Source organism: Pleurodeles waltl, chromosome 9 (assembly GCF_031143425.1).
Source record: "Pleurodeles waltl isolate 20211129_DDA chromosome 9, aPleWal1.hap1.20221129, whole genome shotgun sequence".
NCBI classification, from domain to species: Eukaryota; Metazoa; Chordata; class Amphibia; order Caudata; family Salamandridae; genus Pleurodeles; species Pleurodeles waltl.
The window spans coordinates 411,867,855-411,893,502 of NC_090448.1; the positions used below are offsets into that span (position 1 = coordinate 411,867,855).

Genomic DNA, 25,648 nt, shown 5'->3' on the forward strand with positions numbered 1-25,648 from the left:
CCTAAGAGCTGCAGCTTAACTTGTGCCCTTCTAAAGAAGGAGTGGACAAGAAGCCTGCTGAACCCGAGAACCGAGGAGTACAACTAACTTGGCCCCAGTCCTGCTAGCCTGCCTGCTGCACCCGACAATTGAGGAGCATCTGACCTGTTCTGCCACTGCAGTCTCCAAGAAACCGAGAGAGCCAAGAAGAACTCCCTTCTAGCAGAGGAGCTGCTTCCCTGCATCTGCAGGCAACTCAAGAAAGAACTGTGAGAACCGGAACCTCAAAAAACCTGATGCCGGCCATCACCACTGCTGCCTAGTCTCAGTTGTAGTGGGCCAGCTGTGTCAGCATGTTCCACAGGCCCTCCAGAGAAGAAGCCCACCTTGAGCTCACCCACTTAGGACTTCACAACGGTGCCTGCAACCTGTTAATGCAGACCCCCCCCCCGGAACTGCGACTGACCACCGCTGCACCTGAGCCCCACAGCCTAAGGAGAAGTGGAGTGATGGTGTCCCCACGTGCCCGAGGACCGTAAGGGTTGAGGCCCCTGTGGGTTCCGCCAAACCCTTCCAGTCCCAGCTTGCAGCAACTTTTCCGACTGGACCATTTCTTATGGAAGTGAATGGGACACTTGACGCAGAAACACACCTCTGTACCCGGATGCCCCAGAGCCTCCTGAGGTGCCCTTCTGGTGTGGCCTTGAACCCTGCACCATACTCACCTCAAGTCCTGAAGAACAGTCCTGTGAATTGCTGCAAAGTGTCCGAATGTCCCCCATAGGATAACATTACTGCACCCAAAAATTGCACTGTCAACTTTTAAAAACTGTAAACATTCCTATCTCGAAAAGTACTCACCTGATTCCAGTGATCTTGGTATCAAAGTTTATATAAACGTATGTGTTACTTTTATAAATTGGTGTTAGATTTAATTTATTGTGTGTGTCTCACTTACATGCTTAGCACTACCTTCAGACATGCCTAACTGCTCAACCACACTACTCCAAAAGAGAGCATTTGGGATGTAATTTGTGCCTTTGTGATACTCCCGGGTTTGCTTGGACCCTGCACATTGTACCTCATTTTGGTCCACTATATAAAGAGCCAGTTTCCTACAGCAACTAAGTGCTCAACCTCTAAATTCCTGCCTCGTTTTTAAGTCTGGCCTTCTGTGTCTGCCTCAGCTATCTCGGCAGACTTTTGTTTTTCCAACACATTCAAACATAATATACATGCATAGAGGGGCTTTTACTCCTCAGGCTTCTTCTATTGGCCGGTTAAATTGTTATTTGCATTATGCTTCTGCCCACTACAGCGTGGGAGGATGGGTCAGCTCATTTTACTCGTTGACTGTCTTTAGTTTGGATGACAGCACCAACCACGTTTATTCGCATCTGCCTAAAAACTGTTCTTGTCTTCTCAAAAGACAAATGTGGTTAAAAATGTGTTTATTTATTAACTTAAAACTCTGGATATTTAATTCACTTGCAGATGAGGCGCCCCATGGATAGATGGTGACGTATTCCTGTTTCAGTGAATAACACAATATATAGCACAACTGAATGGCTTGTTATTAAAAAAATCTACTCATTTTTTATTTAAAAAAACAAAACAAAAAACATTATTGCAAGGATTTGCCAACTGCCCATTTTAGTGCCATACGCTTGCAGAAAACATGCATAAACGTGCCAAGGCCAGATCTCTTATTGCCTTTACCAGTTGCCTTTCTGTCGAAACCAAGCCGCACGTAAATGGTCATGCGCGCCTTAATGTCACCAGCTTCAACTATAGGCTCTTGTGTGGCTGGGGCGTTCCTTTCCGGGGTATGTTGTAGACTACCTTTTCTGGGGGCGGGTCTTGCTCTTTCTGGCTCTAGCTTTCCAATTGGAACTCGGGACCCTCAAGTTTTGAAGTGCTTTAAAGAATTATTAAGGTCTCTGGTCTGGAAACCAGGAAGGGGCGGTAAGTGTTGCGTTCGGCAATCTCACGCCTTCTTTGGAAGAGTTTTGTACCCTGGTAGAAGCAGTGATGATGATTCGGTTACTGTGCATGTGTTCTCTGACCATTCTATTCTGTACTCTTTCCCTTTTTTGCTCATGGTTGTACTTTCTTCTTGCGTTCACGTTAAGTGATGCTCTTCTCCCTGTGCTCTCATATCCTTTACGCTGCATTTGATGCTTTTTTTCCCTGTTCCTTTATTTGCCTCTCGTGCCCCCAGTCCACTATGTCCTTCTCATTTCTTTCGTTCTTTCATTAATTTTGTCGTTCTCCTCTAAACCCCGCCTCTTTACCGGTCTTCCCCCTCATACCGGTTCATTGTGTTTCTTCTTTCCCTTCTTTCATACGTCCACCCAATCCACCCGGATCTCTTTCTTTACAAGACAGAGCCTCAACATTTAACCCTCGCGCTCATGAACGTACAAGTGACACACTCTCACCTCTAACAAACTCCCGGGTAACGTCCGCATCATTTAGTGTCTCCCCTCGAACCCTCAGGCTCTGAAGAAAGCTCCTGCAGCATAGTGACCACCTCCTCCCTGGTCGTTACGCACACTTTTACCAGTCTTTGACATTTGCGTGATATCCCTGCACATTCTAGGTGTTATAGTCTTATTTTGCTTCCATTGTACTAATTAGACGAACACACCTGAAATCAAGATTCGTCGGTGTAAACTTCAGTAACGGAGACAGTGTCCGTAATGACTTGGAGTGAGGTGGTCCCTCTGCTGTATTATGCCCTGGTCCTGTAAATTCATTTAAACCCAGACACGCTGCAACTCCATAAAGGTACGCGAGTAAAATTAGAGAGATGGGGGATCCCCTCAGTTAAAGTTAAGAACGGTGTGTGATTAAGGAACATTGCACTATTCTTTTTAATGTAGATAGGAGCCGTCATGGCTTAATTCAGTGATGCAGGGAGCCTTCATTATTACCAGTAATAAATAGGGCTGTGTGTTGTTTGACTACAAAAAACTGATGTGCACTGCTTATTCAACAATGAAAAGGCACGTGGATTATTTTGCTTTAGTAATGTGAATGTGTGTTAAGTATCCCCCATAGTAAGAGAAAGCAATTTGCAGTGTATTATTTAGTAGTGGTGATATGTACTGTTGCACATTGGTTGATTCAGTGGAGTGAAATTGGACAGTGAGCCTAGACCCATTTACTTCAAACTGTGAGGTATAACCTCTACTTGAGGTCTGGGCATGTTTGTTCGTGCTAAGGTGCGCAATGCCCACCGCGCAAACACCCAGCTATGTTTTCTGCAGGACACTGAGCCTCTGTGTTAAGGACTCTGCATCTGATGAGAAAACAGAGATGCGATTAATGGAAAAAAGATTTAATATTGCTACCCTCCTCAATGCCGTTTATTTTTATCAATATCTGAAAATAAAAGTATGAGTTCACCATGTTAAGATTTAAACTTAGCATGCAATAAATTGCAGCACGCACCTATTGCCTTGAACTATTTTCCCAGGCTTGGAACATGTAACCTGTGGGTTACACAAGGACATATTAAATCTCCATATTAACCCACTTAAGTTTTGTCGTAGGAACTGAATATGTAACAAAATGTTTACGCACTACAATGTGGAAAAAACCCCTGTGTGTTTCAACTACACTACAGAACTGTGGTTGTGTGTGTGTGCATGCCTCGAAATGTGAAAAAAGAAGCTCCAAATAGCATTTTACTTTTCTGTGGGCAAGTCTTAAATTCCATATTCTGCATGAAACAAAGGTGGTGATTAGTGGAGTGCCTTTCTACATGGAAGTAGATGTTCATCGAGACTCGGTGATCTAGAGAACGAAGGATAAGCTATAATGGAGTCTCCTGTGTTGTGAGGGTCAGGAAGGGGTCTAGAGAACTAATAGATGGTGTCTAAAGGTGTCTGAGAGCCACAGTGGAGGGGTGAAGTACTCTCAGAGCTCAAAGTGAAGGTATGAAGGGTATAGTCCTGGGCCCTTGATAGACTTCTGGAAAAAAAACATGTTGTCCAAAGATTTGTATTTTTAATTTGTGTTTTTGTATCATTAGAAAAGTAATTTAGTTTGGGTAGACATTGCTAACCCACGGCAATTTGTTTCTAGACAATATTTTTGAAAATGGCGGATGTGTTGCAACGATGATGTAATATTTCAGGAACCATCTGGCCTATATACTTCATTTTGGTGTCAAAATATAGGTTTTGGGGATCAATTAGTCTTATAGAGACAGAAAATAACTCCTCAGAGCAACCCTTCCACCATTTTCCAGAATGGCAGCTCTATAATGTCTTTTAGCCATCATATTAGTAATTTATTTTAATATTGTTTTTGTTTCAGGTTTTCATTTGAATCAAATTTGTAAACATGAGCGAAGCAAGTAGTAGCAGAAGATCTTTACCTCCTCACATAGTGTTGCTAACTACAAAATCTGAGTACTCCTTCAACAAACAAAAATGTGTCTTATGCCAAACTAATCTGAAAGAAAGGCTAACATCAGCTGCAGCAGGACAGAAGAGTGTTCGAGATGCTGCAGAAATATGACAAGGCAAAGTTCTCAAAAGATTGAAACTGATGGGTGAAGAGGATCAAATAGTTTATCATTGTAACAACAAGTACTACAAGTCCTATACAGTGAAAACAGCCTGGAAAATACTTGTAAACAAATATCAGAAACCAGTGAATCACAACAAGAATCTAAGACTTCTGAGAATGCAACGACAACCAAACCCAATGCCCATCCACTTAGAAGTTCAATATCTACCCCTTGTCCACATCCAACAACTGATCCAAAAGCAGAGGATCTTCAGTGTGTTATCTGTGGTTTAAGTGCCATAAGTGTGCCGCGTATGCCCAGACGTGGATCCTGGGCTCACTATGCCACTGGATCCAAGCTCGCGTGGCTGATGAAGGGTGAAACCCAGAAACCGGTCCCAGGATGCTTGTTTCCAGTCCAGGGAGGACCCGGCCTGGCAGTTCAGGCTGGACTGTTCCCATGAGGAACAGGGTCAAGACTGATTTGCATACAGCTGGGTTCAAACTGGGGTGGCATGGTGAGCAAAAGAATTGATGGATTAAACCCAGATCCGTGACTGGGGGTGAATGTTTGATTGGTGCTGCATTCCATCCATCATTTGCGTTTTGCTTTATCTGTGGTTTAGCCAGAAAAATAGCCAAACGGATTGACGAAAGAACAAAGTACAGAGTATGTGAGTCTCAAAGGGCAAACATGTTTTTATCTGCAGCTACTTTTTTCCAAGATGAAGTTTTCAGACAAGTAGCTGATCTAAACAGTAAGGTGAATGTATTTACAGTGCATTTGTATGCCCACCCAAACTGCATGCATACATTCGAAAATATGAATGCACAACGAGCTCCCAGCAGCAACTTAACCACCGGCCTTCAGTTAATTTTGCACTCTTTGAAAAAGCAAATTAAGTTTTAAAGCCACTCTTGAGTGCTGGCTATGGTGGTACTCTCAGTGAGACCAGAGAAACAATGGTTAACATTGATGAAACTGTATTGATCCATAATAATGAAATTAGATTTTTCTGGTGAGAATGTACCATGACAGAATTCGTTTTTGTCAGTCAAACAAAAAAATTTGCCACTTATGGTATTCTTAGCTGATTTGACTCCTGGAGTTCTTGCTGCCAAAATAAGATCACAGGACACAGTAAAATCAGCAAGAACTATTTTAAGAAACATCCTGAAAGATTTGGATTTTGGACTTAATGACACATTTTGTGATGCCCCAGAGCTCTGCAAATCCATGGATATCAACAAGAATACCTGATGTTGTCTTACATTTTTTTACATAATTGTTTAATATAAGCAAAGCAAACTGTTACAGACTAAAGTTCTTGAGTTCGCAACAGAGGCGACAACATTGATGATGGCTTTGAAGATAGAAGCGAAGAAGTGGAAGACAATTCCAAGAACCAACAGCCTTATGTTCTGCAAATATACTGTCTTTTCCAAATCCTGTTTTATGAATTACATCATGGCAAAAAGAAAACTCCGCTACACATGACTGCCAACGCAATCTATGACAAGTAAAAAAAGTAGAGAGCTAATCACTTCAATTAATAGGATTGGTATATCAACAAGTTGTAATGACATTGTAAGGATCAGGAACTTGTTAGCAGCTCATGCTATAAAATCTTGTAAATCCAACAGCACATCACCTCCGAGTCACTATACCAGGAAAGGATTTACAATGTTGATGATTTTGATTTTGAATACAGCTTTTCTTTGTCTACAAAATCCAGCACACATGATACTACCATGGTGCTTTTTCAAGACTGTACCAATGAAGTAACTGCTGGAAAACAAGCTGTGTCAGCTGTAGGCATAAACAAACAGCTGCAAACTTTGTACCCAATTACCTTGCCAACATATGAAAAATCACTACAAGCCATCAATACGTCCCAGTCTACCAGATATTTTCAAAGTGGCTTAGGGCATGGCTCCTCCTCTACCTGATACTACGGCCTGCAAAGCTGATTTAACTGAATTTATCATTTCACTTATTTGGTTCGGACTGAAGTATGAAGAAAAGCCAGTTCCTTCATGGACTCTGATCTTCCAGAATATCGTCCCACCGAAGAAGGTTGGTTTTTGCCAGTAATACCATCTCCAGAGACAGACTACGGAACAGTATACACAGCTCTTAAAAAAAGTTCCAAAATGTATGTGCTCAGCTTGAAGACCAGCCTATCCTGCCAATTTTCTGTGATGAAGGCATTTTACATATTGTTGCTAACATTTGTATGAGAAATCCAGTAGAATTTGATCTTCATCCAATGAAGGATGGTTTCCACATGACAAAAGTTGCGTTGCAGTGTGCAGGAAGTTATCTCTGTGGATGTAGCATAGTCGATGCACTTATTGAGGCTAAAATCTTTGGAAGTAAAACTGTCCAGTCGGTATTAAGTGGAACTCGTGTTCATTCGTTACAAGGTATGCTTATCATATCTGTGAATATAGAAATATCATGTTGGAATGCTTTCTAGAACAAGAATGACAAACTAGGTTTTGCATATCTTATCTCGGACGTGAACAAGGCACTGGATGCCCTTCATTCAAAAGACAATGCAAAGCCAGGCAATGTTCAAAATCAGAAAACCTGAAAACCAAGTTTATAGAGTTTGTCAAAGAATGTGAAAAAAAAATCAGAACTTTGCAAGTACTGGGGAAATTGTATCTCTAGCGAAAAACTTAATACATGCTGATCAGGAAGGTTATTGGGAGCTGCATGTGAAGACTGTGGCGTCACTTTATTACTATGTTTTGCAAATTCGATTGCATAAGCCACCTGAGATATGGGTCCTGGTATTTAGAAAGAGTGAAGAAGCTAGAGGTGGAAAAACCATACCTCTCCAGAAAATTCATCCAAAGACTTTTTGTGGTGAAAGAGAGAGAGAAGTTTCAGTGCTGTGGCTCCAGATATGAAACAGGAACAGACGACCTAGAGATCACAAAAAAAGCTCCAAGGGAATTGTTAGACACATAAAAGTGAATATGTTGCTCTATGGCAGCTAGTTAACCATACAGTCCTTTTTATTTGCAATGTTTTCAGAGAGCTGACAAATTCAAAGTTAATGGACCATTGTGAAACTGTTCCTCACCACGAACTTGTGGGAAATAGAGAAGAACGTTTCAATAAACTTGTTGACAACCTTCTTTATTTCATGTAGCAGCAAGAAAACCCCTTTGAAATGACTGAACCTGTGCGACTACACTAGTACGTGACCAAACAATACGATATAAAGGCACCTCTACTAGATGTCCTGGAAATGGATCAAAACTATATACAGAGCTGAAGCAAGAGAGATTTGTATTGAAAGTGGAAAAGATGTTTGACATAATCACTAAAGCTTAATTTCTACAGTTTAATTGTCATAGTAAGAGTTTCATCCAACCAGCCACTACAAAACAGGTAACAAAAAAACTACTTTCGCAAACACATACAGAGAAGGATGTAGCAAAAAAGGGTTTAATTTATTTTAGGACATTCTGTCTCATGATCTTCTTCCAACAGATGCATTATTTGATGGAGATGCTGCAAGCAAACCAGTAAAGCACAAACCTGTACAAGAGCTTGAAAAAAACATTAACCTGAAGAATTTCAATATGAAAAAGTGTCCTTATTGAAAACTGCTGTTGTTGTGGAGTATATGTCACAATTGCGAATGGTCAAGATTTCATTCATGCAGGGGCGTGGCTTGGCTGCAGCCAAGATGGCCGCAATGTAAGGGAGCTCCTGTGAGCTCACATAAACAACCCCCGACATCTGTGACAAAATCCGCATACATCTATGCAGAAATCACCCCCCAGATGAAATAAAAGAAGTAACCGGCTGGACAATTGCGAATCCGCGACGGGAGCAACTTGGACTGGTGTCCCGGCCGCGAAGAGATCCCGGGCAGTGAAGGTTGAGAGGGGGAGAGACACACAAGGAGCCGTAGATTGGAGATGGGCCTCTGGCGGTGAGTGGAGCGAGGCGCCGGAGAGACGTGGTGCAAGGCTGTTCTGGTTGGGGCCGTTGGCGGTCGCATGAGGTTGCACCAGTGAGGAAGAGTGGGACCGGAGACGATCTGGACCGGTGGTAGACGGCAGCTGAGGAGGTGGGGCCTGGGAGCGTAGTGCTCGGCCCGAAGAATGACCAGAGGCTGGCGACCAGTGAGGTGAGCGGGGACTTCCCTGGGATGGCGGAAAGAGTGAGTGTGGGCCTGCCAGGGTGGAACACCTGGCCTGACCTGGGGTCACCCAGGAGGCAAGAGTGGGCCTCCCCCTCTGGCGCGGGGGCCCAAGACAACGGCGTGGTGCCAGCTGCTGGCCCTGTGGGGGGAGACTGCCGCACCAGGCGCTCCACAGAGAAGAGTGTGTGCCGGGGGCCCTGCCAGACCACAATGGAGGGAGAAGGAGGTGGAGGCCCCAGCGCGACTGGCCGGAGCTGAGCGACAGCAGAGGTAGGGCCTAGGAGTGAGGCGCTTGGCCCCAGAGTGGGCCCCAGTGCGGGCCCCAGTGCATGGGGAGAGCTAGCAAGTAGAGGGGGAAGTGGGGCAGGCCCCAAGGGACAGAAAGGAGTGAATGAGGGCCCAGCTGCGGGGGTGGTTTGGTCTGGACCTGGGCAGACCCAATAACATGAGAAGTCCCTCCACCGCCGCAGGTGAATGAGACAGAGAAGGCCTGCAGGGAGGCAAGTGGCGGCAGGACTGGAGAGAGCAGGCTGAAAGTGGAAGCATGGCTGGGTCTTGACTGGAGAGGGCTCGAAAAGGAGTATTTGGAGCAGAGAGGGGCTACAAGAGTTGAACAAAATGGACAAATACACAGTGGCTAGGCAGGTGATGGAGAACAACGAGGGAGGTGAGAAGTCGGTGGTGGCGGAGACCCCGCTGGGGGTCATAATGGAAGCGATTCGAGACCTCGAGCTCCCTTGAGCCCAAGTTGGACGCTGTTAAGGTGGACGTCAATCTTCTGCGCACACTTCCAAAAGATGTCCAAAAAAGTCAAATCTGCGGAATTGAACATTAACCTTCTGCAATCCACAGCAAAGAAGCTGGAGGACCAGGTTCAGTACCTGACAAAACAGGCACAGATGGCAGTCCGGCTGAAGAACCAAGAAGGTAGGGTGAGGAGGAACAATATTCGGGTGGTGGGGCTCTTGGAGTGGGCAGAGGGGCCCACCGTGGACCTCTTTCTAGAAGACTTGATAGTCAACCACCTCCGCCCGAAGTGACTGTCTAAATGTTTCTCCATTGAATAGACGCATAGGGCGCCGATACCACCGCCCAGACCGGGGGCTCCACCCAGAACCATCTTAGTGAGGGTGTTCAACCACAGGGACTGAGATGTTATCCTTCAGGATGCCCGTACGCATGGATATCAAACTTTCGAAAACACCAGAGTATGGTTTTTCCCAGACTTTACACTACAGGTCCAGCGTAGGAGACGGAACTTTGTCGAGGTCAAGAAGATCCTAAAAGCAAAAGACATTAAATACATGATGCTTTTCCCAGCCCGACTATGAATGGTAATGGAGGGTAAATCCTGGTTCCTTACCACGCCTGTGGAGGCTTGGGAATGGACAGAGGGGTGGCGCACTGCGGGAAAATGCCCCTGAGGGGTGTGAAGTCAAACGGGACTACAGACCAGCAAATCAGAGGCACAGTGGCATAGCCTGCATCGACCACATTGTAGCAGGACTCCGCAGAGAGCTGAATGCGACAGATGGACAAGTGCCGGTGGTGGGGGGTGTGGCTCGCTGCCAGACTCGGGGGCCAGGCAGCCGCTGACCTACGGGTAGCGAAGAAAGACAAAAAAAGGCAGCTGGAACTTAAATGCGGCTAAACTCAGGTGACCCAAGAGCAGCATTCGACAAAGGGAGGATCACAGGGGGCCAGACATTTAACCAGAGAATACATGGTGCTAAACTAGATGTCAGGCAAAACAGATGTATGGTTAAACAAATCAAATAAGGGGGTTCCTGGAACACACGCATATGACACGGGAAGTTGATTGGTGATGCCACCCAGTCCTTAACTATTTACGTTAATTTTAGGGGGACAGGTGCTCTGCAAGTTGGGGTGGTGGGTTAGTTTAAGTCCACTGTGCAGGGTAGCAGGGTAGGGAGAGTTATAATGGATGTTGTTCTGGGTCCGTTGGTGACCCCTCAGGAAGTTACTTGTTCTTGCTCAGATAGAAAATATTTGGTTTATGTGCCACCCAGGCTACACAGTGACACCCTCAGGGAGCTGGGGGAGGAGTTGCTAGGGTTGCCCAAGGGTATTCTGATCTTGGGAGGTGACATGAACAATATTATGGACGAGGGGAGGGATAGACTATCAGGGGCCAGCATGATGTGGGGGGGGGATGGCGAATGAGAGTCCCCTCAAGACGTTTGTGGAGGCAACGGGACTGTTATATCTCTGGCGGGAACATAACCCGGGGGCAAACCAGTGTATATATTTCTCGGTGGTGCACAACAGTTTTTTGCGAATCAACTATCTTTTTGCGCTGCACCCCCACACAGGACAGTTCCACTGGTCGACTCATCTTGTGAGGGGTGTCTCTGATCACCCCCCTGTAGTGGTGGTGCTCAGCGGTCCGAGTAGGGACTGGAGGCTACCTGCAAGGTTAGACCCGTGGCACTTTAAAGAGCCCACTTTCAGGGACAAGATAAAAGACCAGACCACCCAGTACTTTCAAGATAATGACTGGTCGGTGACTTTGCCAACTCAGCCTCTGGGAGGCATACAAAGCACTAATCTGAGGCAGGTACAGGCCCTAATTGGAGTGATTAGGAAGGAGCAGTCCCTCAGATGTGAGGGGCTGGAAGTGGAAATCGTAGCACTTGAGTCAGCAATATTGTAGGGAGGCCAGCAAGTCCTGAGCAGTGTCATCGGCTCAGGCTCTGCCAGAAGAAGCTGAGGGATCTGGTGGATAATAAGGCATACGCACTCGCCACCCAGCACCGTCTGTACTATGTTGAGGATAAGGCCAACAAACTAATAGCATGGCTTGCAGGGAGAGACGGGGAGAAATTGGGTGGTGACAGTCCGGGACGTGATAGGGGTGATGCACTCTACCAGTGAGGACCTAGCCGAAGCGTTTGCAGAATACTACGAGAGGCTGTCTGAGTCCAGGGCCACGTTTTCCGGTGAGGACTGCGCAGACCTCCTAAAGGATGTCTCACTTCAGGCCCTCTCGATTTAGGACCAAGGAGAGTTGGAGGAGGAACTATCAGAGGAGATTGGGCAATCAATTCAGGAGTTACAGTCCGGGAAGGCGGCCGGCCGAATGGCCTACCGGTCGAGCTATATAAATGCGTGGCCAAGGATGCTGCAAAATACATGTTAAAAATGTTCCAGGCAGCTAGGACAGAGGGTATTCTTCCTTTGGACCAGAGAAGGGCGACAATAGTAGTAGTTCCAAAGAAGGGGAAAAGCCCAGAGGCCTGCAGTTCCTACCGGCCCATATGGTTGTTGAATGTGGAGGTTAAGGTCCTAGCCAATAGACTGAGAAAGGTAATCACAGCAATGATCCATCCGGACCAAGCAGGGTTTATGCCCCAGACCATGAGGAAGCCGTAGTGCTCTTGCTGGATGCCAAGATGGCATTCAACAATATAGAGTGGCCGTATCTATGTGCAGTCCTGCCCAGGCTGGGATTCGGCCCCAGGTACTGCGAATGGATACAACTCCTGTACCAGTAGCCCCTGGAAAAAGTGGGGGTGAATGGGGCACATTCCCGCCCGTTTGCTCTACACAGGGGGACAAGACGGGGGTGCCCCCGGTCCCCCATGATTTTTGCATTGGCACTGGAGCCCCTAGCTTCCTGGATATGGCAGGACCCTTTGGTGCACAGGATAGTAGCTAAGGGGGGATGGGAGGAACAAATCTCCCTATACGCATACGATATCCTGCTGTACGTTACACAACCTGGCATCACAGTGGAGTTTGAAATACTGTATAGGTCCGACAGTGATGATAATCATTAAATCTCATATTGAGGGCTCAGCAGTATGTTAGCTGGTACCGGTGATATTTACAAATGGTCAGGATGGCTTTGTCTCTTGGTAGCAACAGGAAATCTGTTAAGTGGGCTAATTTGTCAACTAAACTCGACAAATTATTGCACATTTATAATCATTTTATTTCAATTCCAAGACTGGATGACAGACTTCCAGATTCTTTCTCCCCTACAGGCTGGCTTCCATTCAAAGGTTAGTACGATTGGTCAAGTTTTCAGTTTCAATCTTATCATGTAGAACTATCTGAGGCTCACTAAAAACCACTTAAATGTGGCCTCTGTGGACCTAAAAGCTGTGTTTGACCGTGTCCCTTCGCAGTGCTTGTGGTGTCCTCATGAGTCAATAGGAATCAATTCCTCCTTGTAAGGAATTCTTGTTAGACTTAAAAAGAATAATATTGCCCAAGCGAGATTGATATGTTGAGGGTGAGCTCACAGATCGCATACCTGTTGAGCATGGGGTGTGTCAAGGCTATTTTCTGGCTCCCACCCTATTTTCTATTTATATAAATAACTTTAGAAAATAAAACATCTTGGGGCCTGCACTCAAGCCTCCCACAAACTAGGAGGGATTCCCACTCCATCCATGTGATTTGCTGACAAGACTCTTGGTTCTCACACTCCAGCAGGCTTGCAGAATTTAAAGGAGAATTGTTGATGACGGGGCTGATCGTAAAAGTAGTCAACAGCATAGATTACTTGGGAGTCAGAATAGATAAATCACATATTTGGAAGTCACAAATCCAGAAAAGTGAGTTGACCTCAATACATAAAGCCTCTGCTGGTTTTTCAGAGATATAAAGCCGCCATTCCCAGATCTGTCTCCCCGGCTATTGAGGTTTATCATGTAAAAGCACAAAATGCAGCTCTTTAGGGGGCAGAAATCTGGAAAATTGGAAATACTATTGCGTTGACTACTACAGAGAATGGTTTTTAAGATCTTTTATTTAGTCTTCCTCAAACCCTTTATAGCTTGATTCTGCTCTAAAAAGGGTTAGCGATTAAGCCACTTTAAAACCTCTCTTATGGTCAACCCCTGAGTACCTACATTATAGGTTACCCCTAATAGAAATTGTGAATTTGGGCAATGCACACTCATTAACCTGGCTTTCACATATAATTTGCATTTTAGTTATATAGGTCTAGGAAATGTCTGGAGTGATCCCACATCAATCAGCAAAAGTACTAAGGTCACTGTTAAAGAGGCATTTTGGAATTTTAAGATTGTTTCAGATCAAAGAAGTTCTCAATCTCATGTACTTGCAAACAGAGTTTTCCTTCACCAATCTATGCCCTCCTTGGAGCTGTATATGGATGCCATTACACCGACCCAGGATTGAATACTGTTTATCAAGTTTAGACTGGGTATGTTGATAAGTGTACCTACAATTGGAGGCATTACCTGGATAAATCTCCACTCCGTATGTTTTGAAGCGATATGATTGAGGATGTCATTCATTTACCTTTTGTTTTGTCCAATGCATGAAAGGGCAAGGAGGGTATGAATTGAGCTGTTCTGTATTATCTTGGATGTGAGACACTACAATGTTGCCATGGAAGTCCTCTTGTTGTTAGTTATTTATATGCTTTTTGGTCCCGAAGGAAGAGGCTGGACTTATTATTATTTCTTTGAATTAACTTACTTTCACTTTCTTAATTGATGTAGCATATTTACATTTAATATAACAGCATGAATGTTATAGGTTGAAGTATTATAAGTGCATTTATTCTGAATGTTTTTACTCAAGGACTGTACTTGCCATTGTCTTTATCATGTTTTGGATCTGCCGTTTTTATATGTGAATTTTGTCATCAATTGTGCAGGATTAATTGATTTTTATGAAATTTTGAATGGGCTTGACCCCGAACTAAACTTATTGCGATGTGATATATATATATATCCATATCCATCCTACTGGCACTGGCCAGTAGGTAGTTATTGTTAGGACCTAGTTTCCATAGGAAAAGCGTGTTTTTGTTTTGCTAATAACTTTATCACTGTTTCACAAACCTTCACAAATTTTTCAAAACTATTACGTAACTCACTTCAGCTGCTGTGTGGGAAGGTTCGAGGTGATCTGTAAAGCGGGGCTGCGAGAAAGATGTGGGGGGATCCAAAAACGTGTTTTTATGTGCAATTTCCCATAGGGGTTTTAGATACGACTACAGCCAGAACGGCTGGACGGAATTACACTAAATTTGGCAGAATGCTTGCTCTTGGTCTAGAAGGAGCCCTTTTTAGGGTCGAGCCTGCAAGTGCATGCGCTAGTGCATGGGTCTCACTTACAAGAATCTGTTGTGCACAGTAAAGGGCTTGGAGCCTGCCTGTCGCTCACCACTTGATGGTTTGCCTGGCACTCTTCTTTACATCCTCATAATTTGTCAAGGCATGCCTGGCATCAAGTCCTTTCCTCTGTGTGGAGCAGGGACCAAGCACTGATTGATTCAGCTTAATTAGTTCCCGTCCGCTGCTCGCAATGTGATCAGGGTACTGTTTTGTTCTTTTTAACTTACAGTGCCCTTCAAACAGAAGGTGTGTGACTGGCAAAAATGTGCCCAGATGACATATAAAATTGCAAAGTTTTATTTTTTAAAACTAACTTTCTTTTATTTGGGCAAGTCGTCTTTTCTCACTTTCCATGCATGTTTTCTTTTGTTTTTGCTCATTGTCACGCTTCTCAAAAGATGACAGCTTGTTCAAAATATTGCAAACCGAGAGTGTTTCTTTATTATGTGTAATTTCTAAAATTATGTTTTAACACTTAATTGAGCTGTACACCCCAATCTGCCCCACTATAATCCACCCCAATCCAACCCACTTTAACTGCCACCAATCCACCTCAATCCAATCCACTCCAACCCACCCCACTTCAATCCTCCCACCCCAGTCTAATCTGCCCCACTGCAATTTGCACCACTCTAATACAAAACAATCTGCAACACTTCAAAACAGTGTGCCCCACTCCAATCCAAAACAGTCTGCCCACTACAATCTGCCCCAATCCAATCCAAAACAATCTCCACGCTCCAATCCAAAACAATCTGCCCCTCTCCAATCTGCCACACTCCAATCCAAAACAATACACCACACTCCAGTCTTCCTCAGCCCAATCCAATCAGCCCCACTCAATCCCATTTCACCTCACTACAATCCACCCCACACCAATTCCATCCACCTACACCAATCCCATCCACCCTAATACAATCTGCCCCATTCCAATCCAAAACCATCTGCTCCACTCCAATGTGCTCCACTCCATTCCAACAGTCTGCCCCACTCCAATCGGCCCCACTCTAATCCAAAACAACCTGCCCCACTTCAATCCCAAAAAATCTGCCCCACTTCAGTCCAAAACACCTCCTTCACTCCAATCCATTTCAGTCTGCCCCACTTTAATCCAAAAACTGTCCCACTCCAATTTGCCCACTCCAACCTGCCCCACTACAGTCCCAACCAACCCACTTCAATCCAAAACAATCAGCCCCACTCCAATCCAATCCACCTCACCCCAATCCAACCCACTCTATCCCTGTTCACCCTACTCCAATCCACCCCACACCAGTCCAATCCACTGCAGTCCAGCCCAGTTCAACCTACTCCACTCCAGTCCAATATACTTCAGCCCAATTCGTCACACCCCAGTACACTCCAGTCTGATCCAACCTACTCCATTCTGATCCACCCTACCCCAGTCCAACCCACCCCACCCTCTCCAATCCAATCCACCCCACTCCAATCAAGCCCACCTCTACCCAATCCACCTCACCCAATCCAGTCCACCCAACTCCAATACAATCCACTTTAATCCACCCTACACAGTCCAGTCCACATTATTCCACCCTGCTCTAGTCAAATCCACCCCACTCCAAACCACTTTAATCTTCCCCACTTCCGTTCACTACACCCCTCCAATCAATCCACCACATTCCACCCCAACCCAATCCAGTTCAAGCCCACCCATATCCAATCTACCCCAAATCCAATCCACCATGCTCAATCCAATGCACCCCACTCAATCCAATCCACCCCACCCCACTAAATTCAGTCTACCACACCAGTATGATACTTCCCAATCCGAAACACCCCACTCCAGTCCACCTCACTGCAGCCCAATTCACCTCTCCCCAATGCAATCCATCCCACCTCAGTGCAATCCACCCCAGTCCAATCTACCCTACCCCATTTGACTCCATCCCACTCCAACCCCCACTTCACTCCACCTCACTTTAGCACAGTCCACCCCTCCCCATCCTAGTTCAGTCCACCACACTCCAATCCACCCCAACCCACTCCACTCAACCCCAATCCACCCCACTCTAATCCACCCACTCACATACATCACACACTATTCCAGTCCACCACTCTATCCCAATCCACCCACCCCAGTCTGCCCCACTCCAATCCAGTCCACCCCAATCCAATCCAGTCCACCCCAATCCAATCCAGTCCACCCCAATCCAAACCAGCTCACCCCAATCCAAACCAGCTCACCCCAATCCAAACCAGCTGACGCCAATCTAAACCAGCACATCCCAATCCAATCCATCTACTCCAATCCAATCTACCCCACTCCAGTCCAATCTAATGCACCCCACTCCAATCTAACCCAACCTACCCCAATCCACTCCACTCCACTCACCATGGCCTTATCACACCAATTCAAACCACCTACCCCATCCCAATCCACTCCACTCCATCCCACCCCACCTCAATCCACTCCACTCACCACGGCCTTATCACTCCAATTCAAATCACCTACCCAATCCAATGTAATCCACACCACTCTAATCCACCCCAATCCCATCTACCTCACTCCATTTCAACCCACCCCACTGTACTCAAAGCACCTCACTCCATCCATTGACTCTACCCCCCTTCAATTCACCCCATTCCATTCCACTCCAACCCACCCCACTACTTCAATCCACTCCAACCCACTCCACCCTATTGCAACCCACTCCACTCTTTGCCACTGAACCCTACTCCCCTTTACTCTGCAGCACTCTAATCCTCCTACTCCACTCTACCACATTAAAATAAATTCACTCTACACCCCCCACTCCACTCTGACACTCTACACCACTAACTCTTAGCCATGCTGAACAGGAGCCACACTGGTGTACAACATAGCAAAACATGTTGCCAAAGCCAATAGCTCTTGCATAGGTAAGACCTATTGGCTTTGCCAATGCATGTTGTAATCTGCTGTAAATCCATTTAGGAGTTATTAAAGCAAAAAAAAATCTATTTCTAGGGATGCGGATTTGGCATGGATCTGGGTGGATTCGTAGAGTCACGTGCCAACAACAATGCCACAATTGGCCGCAACCGGAGAAGAAAGTTGCGGCTGCCATATGGTTCATCGCTACTCTGTTCCCAGTGGGAAAAATAAAATTAAAAAATAATAGAAGGGGTCAGGGTAGAGGAACCCTGACCCCATGGGACTAATGGTGTGGTGAAAGTGGCCCCTCATGGGCAAGAAATTGTCTGAAATTAGTTTTTGTTTTTTTGCTTTAGTGTGTGAGGATCCGCGGATGCATTCAGATCCTCACAGATTCAGGTAGATCTGCAGATCCAGACCCCAATTAAAATAAAACACATATACTCACTCACAGACCCACATATCTACTCACACACACCCACTTACACACGCACACACCCTCAAAACCACTCACAGACCCACTCAGCACTAACACACCCACTTACAAACTCACACACCCATATAACCACACACACACACACACCCCCACTCACAGACCCACACAACCACTCACACACCCACTCTCACACTCACAAATCCACTTACACCGACTCGCTTACTTGAAATAACTGACTATAATAGCTGAATTTCTATGGCACAAACCATCGAGCTGTTATAGTTAGTTATTTCAAGTAACTATAACTCGTGCCTTTGCCATGCACTGTTTTCTCATCAATAATTTTACTCCAAATGTTACAGTGATATTATCAATAATGTTATAGAAGATGTAATACCTGGGGTAATTAGCAGTATATGGCGAGGGTGTGAGTTACAGTTACCTTAGGGTACGAGTTATAGTTACTTGAAGAAACTCTAACTATAATATCTGAATTTCTATGGTTTTGTGCATGTAAGTTCTGAAAGGAACTATAACGCCCCTGTAACTTTTTTATTTTTTATTTATTTTTTATGTGTGTGTGTATTTACAGTCGGTAGCTCTGCATAAACATGTTTAAATACCACTGTCTAGCAATAGGCCAGATGATTTCTTCCTCAGTGACTGCTCAAGAGGTATTCCTTTACTCTTGAACGCAGGCCAAAAGGCCATATTTACTATTAAATCCTAGTTAGTATTTACTGCAGTTGAAACGGTCACTTGTGCCTTACTGTGCTGTATCAGGATAAGAAGAGGAGATGGTTGGAGGTTGCCTGCTTCTTCAACCTAGCAATAGACGTCCAGGAATTAGAGTCAACTAGAATATCAAATGGTGATGATATACACTAAAGAAGAAACATCTAGTCCCTCTTCTTTATCCCTGTAACTCTTCAGTATCCTCGTTCCCTGGCAATTTGCTTGACAAAAATGAGGCTCCATCTATACTTCACATTTGACAAACCATGCTGCAGCAGAACCAGTCACTGCATAACTGTTGCTAATTTTTATGACAATCTTCACCTTTTTAAACTTGGGGGGGGGGGGTCAAGTCTGAGGATTTAAACCCTTCCAAGGGATCCTCCTTCCTGAGCAGTGAGATCTGAATAAAATAGCAAGGAATGACTGATATCTAGCCTAGAACACAGCCAAGAGAAATATAATCTCTCCTTTTCTGGAGCAGATGTCATTGATTGGTTTTATGCTGGTTTTCGATCTAAAGGGTGTAAACAACCTTGTGACAATGCTTGATATCTGAGATGCATGTTTCTATTTTGAGACCTGTTGGCATCTATCAAACTGGGATTACAAGGCAAGTGTTAAGATGCCCCCATTTGTTCCGTTATCGGGTTGCCTTTATGAAAGACACCTTGGCTTGCATCCAGACCTAGATGGCAGAGAAGATGAACTGTTCCCAAACTACTTTATTCCTCCTATCGGAGAGAAATCTAGTTTTTGTTTCCCTCCAGGCTCTTCCTCCCCTTGTTTGGGATCAAATGACATTTGTTAGGAAGAACAACCATGGTGTGCAGTGCCAGACACCCCAGGATAACAGCATGCTTTATAATGGTTTGAATTAGTCAAGTTGCCAAGTTCTATATCAATCACTGTGTCTGTGTTTTTATGATGTGGCCTACGTGCTATGTCTGCAAAGAGCACTTATGGGCAGATTGTCTCAGCTGCCCAGTGGGGAGTCATTTTCACTGCTGAGCCGATTATAACTCACACTCATCAGGTTTGGGATTGAATGGCAGGATCTGTTTGCATCCCAATATAATGCTTTTTTGTGCACTTATGTTGGAAACTCTGGCCCTAGAGGATTTAAGCTAAGCAAAGAATCCATTGACATTTCACAGGTCAGCTGGATTCTCTAAGAAGCCCTGCCACTCTTCAGAAGTTTGGGGAGGATAACCTGCTGGGTCTTTGCCCTCCAAGTCCCGTTTTCCAACTTGAAATTCCTTACTTTGGAACCCCTGCACCGGATCCTGTTGATGGTCACGTTACTCTGACCAGTCTCTCCTGACCATAAAAAACACAGTACCTAGGTCCTGTAAATGCCTGTCTCTCCTCTCTTGTACTTCTGACCGGCTTCCTCTTTCAACTGGGGTCTGGCTTGGCTAATAACGTGACATTTTAGTATTTATATCTGCAAGGGACAGGCTGCTGTAGAGATTTAGCTCCTATAGTAGCCTTGCTTTCTTGCAGTTAAACCTCAATTGCAGTATAGGTGCCTGTGTTTTCACATGCTAAAATATCTCCATGTGATACATGCTAAGGGATCTCCTTTCACATACCTTTCATATACCTGTGAGTTTGTTATGGTACTAAAATTTCTTTAGTCCTGTTTCTTCTTGAGATTTTGCCCACCATCACTTTTTGGGGTCAAGGATGACCACCAACATCCAGGTCATTACGGGCAACGTTTCCTGTCCTGGACTACTGTGTAATACCCTAATGCATTCTAGGTGTTGTAGTCTTGGTTTGCTTCCATCGAACAAACCAGCTAAGCACACCTGAAATCAGTGATTTGTAGATGAAAAATTCAGGACTGGAATCGGTGTTTGTGATGACCTAGATTGAGGTGGTCACCCTGTCGCTTTAGGAACAGTGGGCAGCTGTACCAATAGCCTTTAACTTTGATCACTGAGGTTTCCCTATATTTTCCACAGTTTTTGAGGATCATAAAGGAAAATTTTGTCCATTTCCCTTTGTTGTAGTATCCTTCTGGCCTAACAGAAGTTCCTGGCGGCCATATTTGAGACTTAATAAGCAGCTCCCAGTTTTGTCTTTTTTTTTTTTTTGATAAACCATTTTTATTAGTTTTGTGTGAAACAGCTTGACAGGCCAATAGGTCACTGGTATAAGCAGCACACATAACATGGTACAACATCGTTCCATCGCATGATACTCTAATGCACTTACAAGAACCACTGCCCGCAACGCTGGACCGCACATGTCCCCTTACTATGAACCAAGACCTCTTGCCTCATTCCAGCTCCCCCACACCCTTGTATATTTGGCCGGGTGCCCTCGTACCTCACTGACCAATTTCTCCTGTTGAGCACACCAGTCCACTCCCTGATGCCATCTTGTGATTGAGGGAGCGGCCTCAGCCTTCCAGTTCGCTGCAGTGTCTCTTTTAGCCACCAAACAGGCCACAACCACAAATGCTCGCTGCGCTCTGCTGGACCCCACCCCATCGAGGACCCCCTATTGAGCCAACAATGGAGCCGTTTCAACCTCCCCCTGTATAACTCTCGAGATTTCTCCCAGTACTGCCCTCCAATAACAGGTTATCCGAGGGCAGGTCCATACCATATGAAAGAAGTCTGCCCCAGGGTTTGCACAACGAGGACAGTCTGCTTGGGGGCGCAAACCCGCTTTACCCATCTGGTCAGGAGTGAGGTATGCCGTGTGAAGGAAGTATATCGGCACCACTCGGAGTCGGGAAGCCGTAACTAGGGATCGTGGGGCCATCAACGCCTCCCTCCAGTCTCCCTCATCAATCGGGCCCACCCATTGCTCCCATCGCTCTCGGAGTTTGTCAAGCGCCTGGTTGGTGTTACTAATCAGTGAGCGGTAAATGCGTGACACTACCCCCCTGCCTAGTGCGCCCATCGTTACCTTGGCCTCCATGGGGCTGAATTCAGGGAGTTCTGTCCCTGTCCGGATGTGTGCCTGCAATACATGCCTAAGCTGCAGGAACTTGTGGAATTGGGACTTATGGAGCGCAAAGCGTTCCTGAAGCTCCTGAAATGATCGCATGCGGGAACCGGTCCAGACGTCCCCCAGCTGGGAGATACCTATAAGGTCCCACTTATTGAATCCACACAGTGCTCAGACTGCCCCAAGCCACTTTCCCTGCCACAACGCCGTCTGCTGGGTAAGGCGACGCCACCACCCCGTTGTCCGCTGCGCAGTTCTCCACCCTGCCAACACCACCGAGTCACCTCCGGAACACTATGCGGCAGGGGATCCCCGTACAACCTCCCAAGCAAGCCAGAGAAGCCCATCGTCAAATGTTCTAGCTGATACGCCAGGTCTGACCACTCTTCCCCCCCCCTCCCCCCAAACCAGTCATGGATAACCAATAGGTGCATGGCCAAGCGGTAGACGTAGAGGTTGGATATTCCCGGTCCCCCTTCATAAACGTCCCCTTGACAAGTACGGAGCGCCAGTCGGGGGGCGAACCATGCCACAGGAAACGCCGCACCATCGCCTCCATCTCATTAAACCACTTTCTAGGAATATGATGTGGAAAATTTTGAAGCTTGTAGAGGAGCTGGGGAAGCACCATCATTTTATACAGCGAAATGCGGCCCAAAATGTTGAGGGGGAGCAATCACCAGCGTTGGAGATCCTCCCTTATTCTTCGAGTCAAGGGTGTTACAGTGAGGGACCACGCCAACTCTGGTAAGAGTGCCACATGTATCCCAAGATACCCGAAGCTATTGCGGCGGAGGGGGATACCCTGCTGCCAGTCATAGCTATCTCTACCCGGGCTCAGCGGGACCAGAAGGGACTTACCAGGATTTACCACTAGACCCGACGCTTCCGCGGCCCGCTTCTAGCTGGGTTGGCCAGAAACATCAGTACATCATCCGCATACAGCGCAATGCGATGTTCCCGTCCGGTGGGCCAGGCCCACCCATCAATCAAGGGATCCTCCCTAATCAGTTTTGCCAATAACTCCATCGCTAGAGCGAATAACAGCAGGGAGAGAGGGCAGCCCTGACGAGTTCCCCTCCGGATGAGGAACACATCTGACACCACTCCGTTCACCTGCACTCGCGCTGCAGGGCTAGAGTAGAGGATCCCCACTAGGGCCCATTATCGTGGGCTGAACCCTGCCCTCTCCAGCACCCCCCGAAGATAAGACCAGTCCACCGTGTCAAATGCTTTCTCGAAATCCACAATGAGGCGTGCCAGCGGGGAGGTCAGGAGGGTCCGATTAGCCAGTGCCATGTGCAGCCTTCTGATACAATGCCTGGTACCCCTATTCGGCATGAAACCGCATTGGTCCGGATGCACCCGTGAGGGCAACACGTTTCATGGTCTAGCCGCGAGAACTGTAGAGAAAATCTTAATCTCTGTGTTGAGGAGTGAGATTGGTCGATACTCTGAGCAATTCCGCAACAGTGGGTTTCGTCTTGGGGATTACTACAATTGTTGCTTGGTCAAGCTCTGGCGGAAATCCCCCAGTCTTTTCTGCTTCCTCAAACAGGGCTAGCAGATGTTCATCTCGAAACAATTTATAGAGCTCAGCTGGAAACCCGTTGGGACCCAGAGTTTTACCAGCCGCTAACTCGGCCATGGCGGCCCCCACCTCCTCTACACTCACTGGCTTGTCCAGGTCTCGTCTGTCGGCCATCGAAATCTTAGAGAAGGACATCTCATGTAATAGAGGAGCATTCCCCTCCGCCAACGGTCTAGGGCGTTCCTCATATAGTTTCTCATAATAGCTGGCGAAGCTCCTCGCTATCTCGTAAGGCAACCCGGATACCGCCCCCGACTCAGTAACGACCTCCGGGACAATCCTCCCCACCATTGGACCAGTTGCCAACCAGTGCAGAAGTTTGCCATTTTTATCTCCCCACCCGTACACTCGGGCCACAGGTGCTCGCCACATGTGCTTTGCTGTCTCAAGAGTTGCGTGCTTGGTCTCCTGCCGAATGACGAGGAGCTGCCTTGTAAGTACTTCATTGTTGGCCTCCGCAAGTCGGCCCTCCAGACGCACTGCCTTGGCTTTCAACACTGACACAGCTTGACTACACGCCTGCTCCTTCACATGAAGAAGGTGTTTTTCGTGTCCTCGAAGGGTAGCCTTACAGGCAGCCCAAAGAGTACCCGGGGACGACACCGAACTAAGGTTGGTAGAGAAGTACTCTGATAGATGCTCGCCTATAGCCTGCACACATTCGTCGTCCTGTAAGAACCACGCATTAAGCTGCCACATCGGACGGCGTCGTGCCTCAATGCCATCTAGTCGCAGCAAGAGCAGTGCATGATCCGAGACCCCCTGTGGGAGCATCTCCACCCCCGCAACCTGTGACGCATCAAGGGCTGGAACAAGAAAGAGGTCTATCCTGGCATGCTTGTGGTGTGCTGCTGATGTGTGAGCTAACACCGCAGCTGGGGATGCCAGGTCCTCCAGACATCGCAGAGACCAAGGCCATCCACCCAGCTGCGCAACCCCGAGGCCCTGACGGTCCGACTCGAGGACAGGGGTCCCATGAAGTCTAACTTTGGGTTTAGCACCGAATTGAAGTCTCCACCCAGAATAGTCAGGCCCGGGGGAAGCCCTGCCACCACATCCCGCAGGGTCATAAAGCTCTACAACACCCCTGGGGGGGCATAGACACTAAGGATGTTGATGGGGCGCCCCCCCCCCCCATCAACCCGTAGACCACCATGTAACGGCCCTGTGGGTCTGAGCGAGAGGTAGCCACCACCATAGCCAGTGAGCGGTGAAATAGAACAGCCGTCCCCCGTGAGCCCCTGGTAAAGCCTGCATGATAAACCCTGTCATACCCCCCTCTCAGCAGCACGGGGCATCAAGTGCCAAGCAGGTGGGTCTCCTGCAATAGGACCACAGATGGTGCAAAACAACGGAGGGTGTTAAACACCACTGATCGCTTAAATTTATCTAGGAGACCGTTAACATTCCAGGATAATACTCTCTTGGCAGATTCTGACATGGACAAAAGAACAAGAACAGTGCATTACCTATACCCACCCCATCCTTCCATCGTGACCTCTCAAGCCAACCCTGAAAAAAATAATCTTGCATCAACCTTAGCACAGAACTGCTAAACAACCCATGAACTTCTCCCAACTGCCCCCCTCCCCATACTTCCACCCCAGAAGCATCTTTCGCCCTAAACAATAGAAACAGATTGTCTACAGTGAACGTGGAATGGTGGACCCCTCCATTTGAGTCGGAGTTCTGCAATGTGGCCTGCTCTGTCCCTCGCTGCGGGGGGAGCACCTGCCCATGCCCCCTCAAATACCCACAGGAGTCAAAGTCAAGCAAGCACTGGAGATTGGCTCAGGCGCTCCCCCTCCACTGCTCAATTCGGCCTCTTCTCCTCAGGGCCATCTGTCACTGCTCCTCCGCCATCTGGGGACAGTTCATGCTGTACATCCTCTGCCGAGGCTCAACGGAGGCCGCTCTTCCCCCTCTGGTGAGACCGAGTACGCCTGTGGTTCCCCCGCGCACCTAGGGGGCCCGCTCGGTCTGTCCCCGGCAGACCGCCACTTGGCTTGTGAGGCCCCCCCCCGCAGAGCCACACGGCGCTCCTCTGTGAGCCATTCCCATGCTGCCTCTGGCTAGTCAAAGAAGAAGGATTTTCCGTCCATTATAACTTTCAGCCTCACAGGGAAGAGGAGCATGTATGTCAGCTGCATAGTCCGCAGTTTCTGCTTGACTCCTTCATACGAATAGCGTCGGGCCTGCACCTCATGGGTATAGTCTGGGAATATAAGTATCTTATGGTTGTCCCAGCGGAGATCT

The 25,648-nt window shown here is 46.8% G+C and overlaps 1 protein-coding gene across 3 annotated transcripts in view; it reads left to right on the plus strand.

The window, feature by feature from the left end:
* The first annotated feature begins 1,815 nt into the window (after window positions 1-1,815).
* The window catches only part of TAF6L (TATA-box binding protein associated factor 6 like), a 178,767-nt gene continuing 154,934 nt past the window's right edge, over window positions 1,816-25,648 (plus strand). Inside the window, exons 1-2 of one of the 3 annotated variants that reach the window (XM_069207178.1) lie at window positions 1,816-1,944; window positions 4,306-6,577. In XM_069207178.1, the coding sequence (XP_069063279.1) occupies window positions 6,431-6,577 (147 nt within the window). In that variant the 5' untranslated portion in view covers window positions 1,816-1,944; window positions 4,306-6,430. Of the gene's footprint in view, window positions 1,945-4,305; window positions 6,578-7,277; window positions 8,655-25,648 lie in introns of those variants that run through there. The other 2 variants (XM_069207179.1, XM_069207180.1) reach the window with 2 other exon arrangements.